At 44.5% G+C, this 11,921-nt stretch overlaps 1 protein-coding gene across 1 annotated transcript; it reads left to right on the top strand.

Annotated features, from left to right (window-relative positions):
• The first annotated feature begins 2 nt into the window (after positions 1-2).
• Positions 3-11,727, top strand: LOC134548201 (coagulation factor X-like). The gene is made up of 8 exons (XM_063392755.1): positions 3-212; positions 2,414-2,574; positions 3,965-3,989; positions 6,223-6,336; positions 6,917-7,057; positions 7,667-7,917; positions 9,512-9,629; positions 10,387-11,727. Exons 1-8 carry the CDS (start codon positions 140-142, stop codon positions 10,926-10,928), a joined length of 1,425 nt encoding a protein of 474 aa, XP_063248825.1. The 5' UTR covers positions 3-139; the 3' UTR covers positions 10,929-11,727.
• The last annotated feature ends 194 nt before the right edge of the window (positions 11,728-11,921 follow it).

Genomic DNA, 11,921 nt, shown 5'->3' with positions numbered 1-11,921 from the left:
TGCCGCCCGTGCCGTGCCGTGCCGTGCCGTGCCGTGCCGTGCCGTGCCGTGCCGTGCCGTGCCGTGCCGTGCCGTGCCGTGCCGTGCCGTGCCGTGCCGTGCCGTGCCGTGCCGTGCCGTGCCGCCGGCGGGCGCTGCCATGGCCGGGCGCCTGCTGCTGCTGCTGCTGCTCTGCGCCGCGCTGCCCGCCCAGCTCTGCGCTCAGGGAGGCGGTAAGGCCAGTCTTTCCATGACTTCGGGAGGGGGAATCTCCCTTCCCCACGGTCTGCGGGGGGAACGGGGGCTGCCGGACGAACGCCGGGGGCGGCGGGTGTCGATGCTGCGGGCCGGGGGCGCGCACCGGGACAGCGCCAGGAGCCGCGGCGGGCACGGGGAGCGGCCACCCCACGGCTCGTCTGCCCGGCAGGTTCGGTTTCCACACTGAACGCTTATCAGCACCTGTGCGACCCCGCTTCGGGGGCAGGGAGCTGCTGGGGGCATCTCGGGGACGGTGTAGGAAAGCGGGATTGCCCGCCGTTCGCACCCGGAGGACAGCTGCCCTCGCAGCCTCACAGCTCTCGTGTGTGAGGGGAAACGTGGCCGAGGCTTGGTTGGATGCACTTGGCCGTGGAGGAGCTGGGGCACAGCAAGGCAGCAGGGCCCACTGCCCTGTGCCGCCAGAGTCAGCACTTATGTCCAAGGCAGCATCAGCAAAGAACTTTTCAAAGGCTGGTAACTCTTCCTTCAGTGAGTCTGACTGCTTGGGGTTCAAAACAAGATCTTTGGGATGTTTCTGGAATATTATGCTTTGGTTGACCAATGCCTGTTGCTCCTTGATGTAGTTAAGGAAGGAAGGATGATAGCTTGGAAAAAAGAATGAGCAGCCTCAGAAAGAGGCTAGTTCGAGTTTGCAAAAACATCCGCTTAGGCGGGTGGCGTGAAAGGAAAGGAATATAGAGGTGATAACCCCACCGGCTGTGTCCTGTCACTTTCCTGTCGCTGAAGAAAGGCATCTAAGGGCAAGTAAGGCAGTGGGTGAATGAACTAACAGTTGCTGAGCTGCAAGTTAAAAGTACTTTCTGTAAGCCTGCCTTGAGAGGAGCCTTTTCAAAGTAAGTGGGGCATCAAATTACACATGGGATTGCTTAGTATAAATAACACAAACACAACTTGTCTCCCTGTGGATGATCCTCCACTTTCAGTGAAAGCAGAAGTCTCCTCCATGCTCACTTGGAGGATTTTAGGGTATATAATTACTATTAACAAGTCTATTTATCATCAAATTAAGCTGCACGAAGAATGCTCCAAAAGGAATGTGCAGGTCTCCCAGTGAGCATAAGCCATAGTCCTTGAAGTTACATCTGTAACACTCCTCCACAGTCTTCCACACTCCAACCAGTGATTGGAAAGTATTTCCTCAGTGTAAATTCCAGGTGACAGAACTTGATTAAATGCCAACTTCCAAACTCTTCACACTTTCCTAGAACATATACTCTTTACAGGGTAATTGGCAACTTACTTACTCCAGTGTTGTCTTTGTTTTTCCTGCCTGGTGACTTGTGCACAAGTCACTGGAGAGTAACCTTGTTGCTCACAGAGGCAAGTGCCTGTGATGAGTTTAATGGTTTGAGTTTAAGGTCTCTGATCCTTCAGTTTAAATCAACAGCTACCTGAATCTTGAACTTGAAGGCAGCAAGTTTCAGGCTTCTGTGACACCAAGCTTTTCAGAAATAAAACAACTCAGCAAACTGACTTCAGGCTGTACTTTCCTGCTAAAGCTGATGTTCATTTACTCCTGCTTATAAGATTATGTAAAATCTTATAAGGCAGCTGCCTAAGCTCTACATGCACATAAATCAGGAAGGCAGGAACATTTCTACAGGCAATTGGGAGGTACCGTTAAGAGGACAGGAAGATCCCAGGGCAGTGGAGTGGGATTTGGAGTGGTGAAGAGCAATAGAACTCATACATGGGCTTTTTCCAGCTGCTAGAAGACACATTGCTGCACCTTGAGTGGCATTTAGTTTCTGCAACACAAGCCCCTGGAGCAGTCAGTGGTGTTGCCTGGTGGTCAGCCTTAAAAACAAATCAAGAAATGTAATCTGCCCAGCTTTCAGGGACAGTCATTCCATTCAAGACTTAGTCTTGAGCAGGAGCAGCAGAACTATAAGCCCTCATTGGCAAGCTTTTTAAGACTAAAAAGTGTAGGAGAAAATTTTGGGGTCCTACATTTTGTTCTGAGGCTACTGATTCTCAGAGAGACTGTTCTGAGACATCCTGGGATGTATCAGCCTGTGTGAGGACTAATCTCACAGGTAATGTTGTGTACAGGTATTGTGGTCTGTTTTGGCTTTCTTTCTGCTTCACTCATTTGTCATGACTCTTTTCTACCACCAAATGGTACCCACCTGTATAATTTTTTTCTGCTATCTAGTATTCATCAGGAAAGAAAATGCCAACAAGTTCTTGGAAAGAGCGAAACGTGCTAACTCTTTCTTAGAGGAACTGAAGAAAGGGAATATTGAAAGAGAATGCAACGAGGAGCGCTGCTCAAAGGAAGAAGCAAGAGAAGCTTTTGAAGACCAGGAGAAAACTGTAAGAATGAACTAATATGAAACATGGGTCTATATATTTCATGTTTTAAAATAACTGTTCAAGTCCTTTGAGCTGGGCATCAAAACTCACAAGTTGTTCCCAATCATTTAACACAAAGAACAAATAGTGATTGACTGTGGGTGGAATTGCTAAGGCAATAATCATCCCTTAACAGTCTTAATTTTGCTCTTACATGGCCACCCCATGTTAAATCCTCCATTCTTTCACCTGTTCTGGTCTTCTTAATTGCCAGTGAATGTTATTTGACCTTCAATGGCTTTGTTGCTGTCAGTGTTGAAAATACATTCACCCTATCTGGATTACATACCTAAGTACTATGACTGTGGTCAAGGCAGTCCACGGGAAGTCGAGAAGGCAAATGCTGATGTGGAACCTCATGAGGGAAATGTACTGAACTAATCTCAAGCAGCTTTCCTTGTAATTTTGTAGCTCTCTTTATCTGAATTGAGAGAATGTATACTGCGAACAGTTCTTAAATGCCTTAAAGTTGATTGGAATGAAGTTTGTCTGAATTTCGTGTCACCTGCCCTACCCCAATGGCTTGCTTAACTTTAGACAGAAATGTGATTTGTTCCCAAGCTGAAGGAAAAGTTAAAGATAGGGGGCAGCTGTGTGGACTGAAGTAAAAAAGGTGATATTGCAAACATAGCCTGTAGCTGTGTAGCAGTCTAGAACTGCCTTGAAACTGGAGCTAAGGCCATATTCGCTTCCCTTTAGCATTACTTGATGGCCAGAATGTTCTTGGAGTGGCCCTGAGGTGTCCTGGGTGGGGAGTCATGGGTGCATCGCCAGCGTACTTCAGATCATAAATGTTGACTTACCTACAGCAGAACCAGCACAGCCTGTTCTGCCTGGTGACCAGGTGTCACTGGAAAGAGCTGCCTTGGACATCCTGGAGTCCTCTGTGCAGACAGAAAGGCGAGCACAAATCAGACAAAATATTTTTAAATGCCAGGATTTTTGAGGTCTTGATTGATGGGAGTATGGGGTGGGCATCCAGACTGAGAACTTGGCATTACAGGAATGTAAGTAAATTCAGACAAAACTGGTGGAAAGATAGTTATGCAAGAAAACAAGTGGCTTATGCTGAATGAGTCACACTAGAAAAACTCTAAGGAGCTTCAGATATCTCTGAAAAATGCATGAGACTTGTTCCTGTAGAAATGGACATTGTATGGATCATAGGGTTTTAAGTTATTAAAAAGTAATGGTGGGCTACAAGGCACTGTATGTATCTGTAATGTAAATATTTCTTTTAACAATTGTTATCTGCATGTATCCTGTGTATGAAAAGTCTAGTATTTTTCTGAAGAATTAAATAATTCTTATCTATTTCCTTTTTTTCTCCATTTCCCACACTTACCTGTAGGAGGAATTCTGGAACATCTATGTAGGTAAGAAACACTCTTTGTGTTTGTTTAGAAGTTTAAGCTTCCTTATTGCACGGTTTGAAAGGATGTACCTCTTAAGTAACCCCTTTGTGCTCCCTTGTTTCCTCTCTTTTCACTCTAGGACACCTTTCACATTGTGTTTGCTCTGAAAACGGAATCTGTATTTATTGCCTGCTGTTGCTTGAACCCACTTGCTTCAGTTGAAGGCAAGGTTCAGCTATCTCCAGTTTCTGGGCTGACCCTTGTCCTCTCAAAAGAAGAACAATAGTCCTTTTCACACAAAGGACAGCAAGGAGCAGAAACTGTGTGTGGGACTGCCAGATAGTTTTCCTTCAGAGGGGCAGCCCCAGATGGGAGAATTCAAGATGCAAAGAGTCACAAATGAAGGTGTCTCTTAAATGCCATAACCAACATGAGGTTAAATTGTATTGCATAGTCATTTGCCAGTTTCCTGTCACCGTCCATGCCAAAGTGTTGTTGATTCCTGTCTTAAAGAGCATTTTTTGAGTTGTGCTTTTCATGGAACTGTTTGGCATTCAAGGAAAATATGCCAGTAGATCAGCAGATACTACGTAACAATTTTCTGGGTTTTTATCCAAATATGTGAGTTTTATTTATTAGGGTTCTAGTGTTTATAAGGACTGTGCAGGGACAGATTTTTAATGTATTAGTGTTTGTTAACGTGTTCTCCAGAAAGTATATGTCCAGTTTGCACACTAGGAGGAGTACCTCAAAAATGTTGACCAAACACAGCTCAGTTTTTCTTTTGGAATCTGCAGAAAAATGAAGATGGTTGCCACGAAGAAGACAGATTTTCACAATCCTCTAAGCAGGGACTTAACTCTGCAACCTACAGACTAAAATTTCAGGCAAAGCTTGTGTCAGCATTACAGTAAACAGGATTGGAATATTTCAAACCATTTTCTCATGAGAATACAAGCAGCAGAATATCAGTGCCAATGCTCTTAGCAGAAATGTTAGTCTTCATATGTTTTAAACCACAGTCCACAATTACTTTATTGGAGTTCAGAAATATTGAAAACCACAGCTACGTTCAGTAAAGTTACTGGAACAATTTGTTCTTGCTTCTTTTTTAGTAGGGGATTCTGCAATTTGTGCAATATTGATATAAAACTCATTACCACAGCTGCAACTACAGTGTAGGGTAAGACTAAATAAGTATGTCTTCTAACAATAGGATGCTGCTTAGCTAAGACCACTGCAGAATAGAGTACTATGGCACTGCAGAGGAGGCAGAAACCAGAGGTTATGATGTAGACTTTCAGTCTGTTATTTTTTCTTCTTAGTAATGTTGGTCTTTCCTTCCCTCTGTTAAGCACGGACGTCAGTTTCCAGAGCCTCCAGGGCTGGAGCATTTGGAGAGCTATTGGTTTTGGCCACATGCAGATAGAAAAGGGATCTTGTTGTGTAGGTGCAGTACACAAAGGCCAACAACTATTCCCTGAGGCAGGCAAAGCTGCAGCAGCAGAGGTCACAGTCCAGAAATACCACACAGGAAGCATGCTGGATCCTTTGGATGAGTAGCTTCTTGCATGTTGTTTCTGCTATGCACATTGGTGTTTCAGCTGCTCCAAAGAAGGGCAGAACAAGTGGTAAATAGGGGGATAAGAACATGTTATCTAAAGTAGCAAATAATCAAGCATCACTTTGCTGGATATCCTACATTTTGCATGAAACAGAGCAAAAAACTGTAGGGAAATGCAAGGGCCCAGAAGTTCAGTATCTTTAGGCAGTAATTGCAATGTAGAAATGTCCTATCAGCTCTTACAGGCTTCGCTGTATGTATATTCTGACCACAATCACAGTATCAAAGAATATACTGAGTTGGAAGAACCCACAAAGGCCATTGAGTCATTGATCATTCTTAAATGACTGGCCCATACAGGGATCAAATCTGCAACCCTGTCCATATTAGCACCATACTCTAACTAACTGAGCTAATCTCTTTACCTTTCCACAAAAAAAGGCTTGTCTATGCATCATAACAGAGTGGCCACCAAAAAGACAATGTAAAACTGAGGATATATGGATGAGTCATTGCAGGTTTGGAATGATTGCATTTATACTGTTTGTTCCATCTGGAATGTGGCAACTCACAGGATCTACATTTTAAAAGGAAGGATGAAAGATGGCTTAAGAAAACTACGAGCCCTTCTGTGTGGATTGAAAATGCTTGCACACTTCTGATAATTTGGGATTTGTTTTGTTTTTGTAGATGGGAACCAGTGCAGTTCAAATCCTTGTCACTATGGTGGCCACTGTAAAGATGGGATTGGTACCTACACTTGCACGTGCTTGGATGGTTATCAAGGCAAGAACTGTGAATTTGGTAAGTTTCTGCATTGGAGAACTGTGGCAGTGAACTTCCCAGGGAGCCTTGCAAGCAAGCAAGGAAGCAAGTTTTGCATAGAAATCCTTCCTGGGGCTCACTGCTGTGGCATAGATCTGCCACTGCGAACTTGCCATGGGAGCATGTATTATTAGGCCAGAAGTGAGAGTGGGAGTGTGGAACTGAGGTTCAGTCACAGGACCAAGGGAAGTGATGAGGAGCTGAGTTTTTTAGGGCAGGAGGGAGGAATGGTGTGAGGATTTACACAATTATGTTCTCTGATAGTGTTTTGTTCATTCTTCCCCTGACAATTTGTCTCTGCTTTTCTGAGCTCACCATGCCATGGCCACTGGGCCCCCTTGGACATGGCAAGTACATTTTGTGGGCTGGATGCAGCTGCTTTGTAAGGCACAAGCTGATGTTCAGCACCCACATCATTTCCTCCTAAAAGGTGCTTCAGGTGCTTGGCAGGTGGAGATACAGGATGTGTTTGCAGAGTGTGTTTTGTTTTAAAGAACTTCCACATCTTCTGTGAAGTCAGTGTTCATGTATGGTTTTTCTCCCACCATCTCTTTTATAGTCATTCCAAAGTTCTGCAGAATAAACAACGGGGACTGTGAGCAGTTCTGCAGCGTCCGAAGAGACGGACGGAAGGATGTGTTGTGTTCCTGTGCAGATGGGTATGTTCTGGCAGAGGATGGCAAACACTGTGTTGCAACAGGTACGAAGCCACGAGATAAACCAGCAGCAGTGGTGTTGAGACTTGTTTCACAGTTAAGGGATGTCTTGGTTTGCAGCTGAAGAATGTCTTTTGAACCACCAGTATTCTACATGACCTAGACTTGAGTGAGGCCAAGTGATTTATATTTCAAAAGCTTTCCATTTGTGAGGTGCTGTGATGGACTGGATCACAATCTAGGTGATTTGGACCCTTTCTAAGATGCCTCTCAGCAAATTACTAGAGTAAATTCCACTGTTGTCAAGAGAAAAGTAATTGCAGTAATAACTCAGTTTCATAAATACTTACACACCACATCAAATTGCAATCTGCAAAAGTTTTCTTTTCAAAACCTTTCTTTTTATAGAAACTTGAAACATTAGATATTATAATAAGTGCTAATTACACCTGCATATTTTTGTACTCTAATAAAAGGACTGGTCAGGGGTGTCAAACATATGACCATGATGTTGTTTGTTATATCCTTTAAAAAATAACAAATTTCTCTTCTGAGCCATATTATTGCACTCTGTTTTCTTGGCATTTCCAAGAAGTTTTCTCTTATGGTGGTGTTTCTCTCCATCTTCAAGTTTAATGTTCTTCTCTTTACAGTAAAATACCCTTGTGGAAAAATTTTTGTGACAAGAAAAAAAAGGTCTGTTCTTTCACCTGCTGAATATAGCAATGGAACCAGTGATCAAGAATACCCTCCTGCAAATGAAACAAGCACAGAGGAAGACTTTGCAATTACCACAGAAAGCCCAACCCCTCCACCTGACAACAGAACAAGCAGCAAGACTCCATACGTTGATACCAGGATAGTTGGTGGGGATGAGTGTCCTCCTGGCCAATGCCCATGGCAGGTAAATGGAGGGGGTTTGCCCTGCATGAGGGCAAAGTGTGTCTCTAGGGAAGGTGAACAGTGTGCCCTTCCAGCTGGTTGCCTTCTGAACGTGCCACTGGCAGTGAGATGTGGCAGAACTGTGTGACCCTGGGCACTTGGATGTGCCGTTCTGCCAGCTGCAGCCTCACGGTGTCAAAAGAAAAGGATTTGTGCTGTTTTAGATGGAGCTGCCTGCCCTATCCCCAGAGAGGGCCTTTGGGGCATGCTGGTGTCCCAGGCCATTTTTGCAGGTTACATTTTGATTCTGCCTGAGACCACTGTCTTGGTTTGAAAGAGAGGTATCTGCTAGGAAGGGAGCAGGACCTCCCCAGAGATGGAGAATTCAAATCCCCTCCCTTCAAATTATTCTAATTTAGGAAATGAAAGGGGCTTTCAGGCAAAGGTATGGGGATAGGAAAAACAGTTCTTTACTAGTATATATGACAAAACAACAAACAAACAACACGTACAGCATTAGAAATAATAATAATAAACAGAATCAGGAATCTTGAGGGCTTTCTTTCACAAAGCCCGGGGCAGTTTGATCTCGGTGCCCCTGCAGGGCTCCGAGAGGCCGAACTGGAAGGAAGGAAAAGTCCCGGGCTGGTGGATGAGATGAGGAGCTCTGCGCTGGCAGCTGGAGCGGCAGGGGTGTCCTGGCAGGGCTGGTCAGGGCAGGGCTACAGAGTAGCAGGGGAGCCTCAAAGCTCCGAAGAAACAGAGGCGGTGGGGGGAGGGCTGGAGAAAGCGAGCTCAGGATTCCCAGGTACACAGCAGATGACAGTAGATTTCCCAGGACGAGGCAGAGTGATGGCTGGGAACCCTTCCTGCAGTGAGGGACAGCTTGACTGTCTTCCCCGATGCTGAGAGCAAGAGTAACTGACCCCCCCAGCTCTTTTACCTTTCCCAAAGCTCCAGTTATCTCCCCTCTGAGGGAAACTCCCAGAGACTCAAAAACAATAGGTGTAGCCTTGTGCTGCCATGTCCTTCAACTACTGCCTTTGTTTTGGCTAAGTACTGTCGTAAAGTTTCTTAGCAATTTATGGGAAAAAATTCTGTAAGTGAAAAAGAGGCAAACCTACCCGCCAACAACCACCCACTCAGGCAGCACACCTGAGTGCATGTCCGATAAGGCCAGTGTTTGGCTTCACAAATACAGCCTCGAGTCTCAGTCTTACTCTTGAGTTTGGGCCAGCCAAAATGAATTCCTGTATTTGGGACATTCTTTAGGGGAGTAAGTCCAAGGGACGGGGTGATGTGGAGTGTGCACTCTGCCTGCTCAGGCAGTCAGTGCCTGAGGGACACTACTCAGCACTGGGAGTGAGGTAATGTGGAAGTCAAATGTTAACTTCGCATAAAGACAATTGAGACTCTGTAGCAGCAGAAGTCAACCTGTGGCCTCTGCACCTGGGAATGCAATACTAGGAGAGACCTGGAAGGCCACGTACATGGTGCAGGAAGAAGCATCTCTGTAGAGATGTGATTTCTGTGCAGAGAAATCAGTTACCACTTTACAGCTCATCAACATTCAACTGTACTTCTTCCATCTGCACTTACCTTTTCTTGCTTCACAGGCTGTTCTGTTAAACGAGGAAGGAGAAGAGTTTTGTGGTGGAACTATTCTGAATGAAAATTTTATACTTACTGCAGCTCATTGTATGAACCAAACCAAAGAAATCAAAGTTGTTGTCGGTGAGTGATTATTTCTTTTACTCCTCTGACGTGGGAGTATCTGTTGTGCCTAACTTCTGTGCCTTAAATCTCCTGTAAAATGTACTCATGATTCATGAGGGCTTGTTACCTTTTTGCTGCTTTTTATAATTTCTTGTTATTGTAAGAATCCTGCTTTGTAACAACAGGTGCCTATCTTTCCTCTCTACCAGCTAGCTGGAAGTGATTACAGTCAAATATTGTAGAAAAGTTGGCTATCAATATGTTCAGCAGAGCAGTGCTTCTGCAGGAAGCTCAGCATTCCTGGCACTTCAGAGGCATTCCAGCATCCATGCTCCTGCTGGAACCCTCAAGATATGAGTCATTGTGTAGAGCACAAGAGAACAAACTAAGATTTATCATTGCTTCCCTTTGGAATCAGGACACAGGATCAACACAGCTTCATCTTTGCACTGTTGCAGTCCAGACCATGTTCTCTTCTCTAAGCCAGGCTCAAGTTCCTGTAAGAGCTTCCACACAAAGTTGCACTCATTTAGCTGAATCAGTTTATGCCTTTATGTAAACTGGTACAAAAATCTCCAGAGACCAAATCTCAGGGCCAAAACTGATCCAGGTGCTGCTAAGAAATATTGCCATACCTGTTTACAGTTTCATTTTGTGGTCTGAGGTCTTGGGAAGAGTACTCCAAATGAATATACTACTCTCTTCCTCTGTCAAGGTTGTTCTGAAAATTTTATACTTTCTCCATATTAATGAACCTTTTAATGCTCTTGTACAGGTGAAGTGGACAGAGACAAGAAAGAGCCATCTGAATCTATGCACACTGTGGACAAAATACTCGTTCATTCCAAATTTATTCTTGAGACTTACGATAACGACATCGCCTTGTTAAAGCTGAAGGAACCCATTGTGTTTTCAGAGTACATCATTGCAGCGTGTCTCCCCAAAGCAGACTTTGCTAATGAAGTTCTGATGAACCAAAAATCTGGGAGGGTTAGTGGCTTTGGACGGGAATTTGAAGGTGGACGAAGATCCAAGAAACTGAAAGTGCTTGAAGTACCCTATGTTAATAGGAACACTTGCAAGCAATCTACTAACTTAGCCATAACAGAGAACATGTTCTGTGCTGGTTATGACACAGAGCAAAAGGATGCTTGCCAAGGAGACAGTGGTGGGCCCCATGTGACCAGATATAAGGATACTTACTTTGTGACTGGAATTGTCAGCTGGGGTGAAGGATGTGCAAGGAAAGGCAAATACGGTGTCTATACCAAACTGTCCCGGTTCTTGCGTTGGGTGAGAACAGTCATGAGTCTGTAGTGCTGGTGTGTCCTTTGGTCCTTCTTGTGAGCTGCCAAGGTGCAGGATTGGTAATGGAAGCTTTCTTTTCGTGCACACCTGCTAAGTTTGTTTTGAGATCTGACTCCTTCAAGTTATGGTCTGCTTCCAGTTGTACTATTCTGGCTTTGAAGCACATCTCTGTGTGCAGGAGTTTGGAATTGGTTGAATGAGGGAATTTCCCCAAACAAAAGGGCTGCTGAGTGGGGTCTTTGGCTTCTTTTAGTTATTTATCAGTGGCTGTTTTGGTTCCTACCTGTTGGCATGAATGCTCCTACCAGAGGCTCCTGAACATGTTCTGAACACCCACTAGACATGATGAAAGCAGGAAGGACAGGACTCGGTTATTCCTCATATTGCAGCCATCTGGCTCAGCAGGGAGTTTGTTCATCCTGGAGTTGTTTAGCTTTTACCTTGAGATGTATTCAGAAGATTAAGGGAGCAGGGGATCTTGCATGGCAAAGACTGAGACAGAATTAATTAATCAATGTGTGATGCTAAATGCTCCACATGTTCAACAAAATGCCCTGCTCAGATCACAGCAGCTCATTAAAGGGGTGTTTGCTTCATAAGGATTGTACTTCACTCTAGTTTAATTTGTACACTCTGCTCATCAGAAAATATGTATGTGCACACTCACTCTTTTCTGTATCTTGTTCTGGATTGTGTACAGCTAAGGATTGGAAAGCTCCTGGCATCTGTATTGTTCTAGGTGTTTCTGTTAGATGCAATATAGATGTACACCAGCATTTGAAATAAAATATTCTTTCTTTTTGTGTTCTCCTTTGGTTGGTGTTTTCTAACAAAGCCCCAGCAGCCTCTATCTCCCATACAGTTCTCATGGTATTCCAAGGCTTCTCCAATCTCTTATGCTCCTTTGTGCACTGAGGTACATTGAACTTCATTAGACACCTGCTCCTTTCTCAGGCTTTGGGCTGGTACTGGCTCATTTTGCACAGCATGTGCTGTGAGCAA

This window comes from Prinia subflava, chromosome 3 (genome assembly GCF_021018805.1).
Source record: "Prinia subflava isolate CZ2003 ecotype Zambia chromosome 3, Cam_Psub_1.2, whole genome shotgun sequence".
Classification (NCBI taxonomy): Eukaryota; Metazoa; Chordata; class Aves; order Passeriformes; family Cisticolidae; genus Prinia; species Prinia subflava.
Note: the sequence above shows the minus strand (reverse complement) of the source record. Positions and strands in the feature narration are given on the sequence as shown.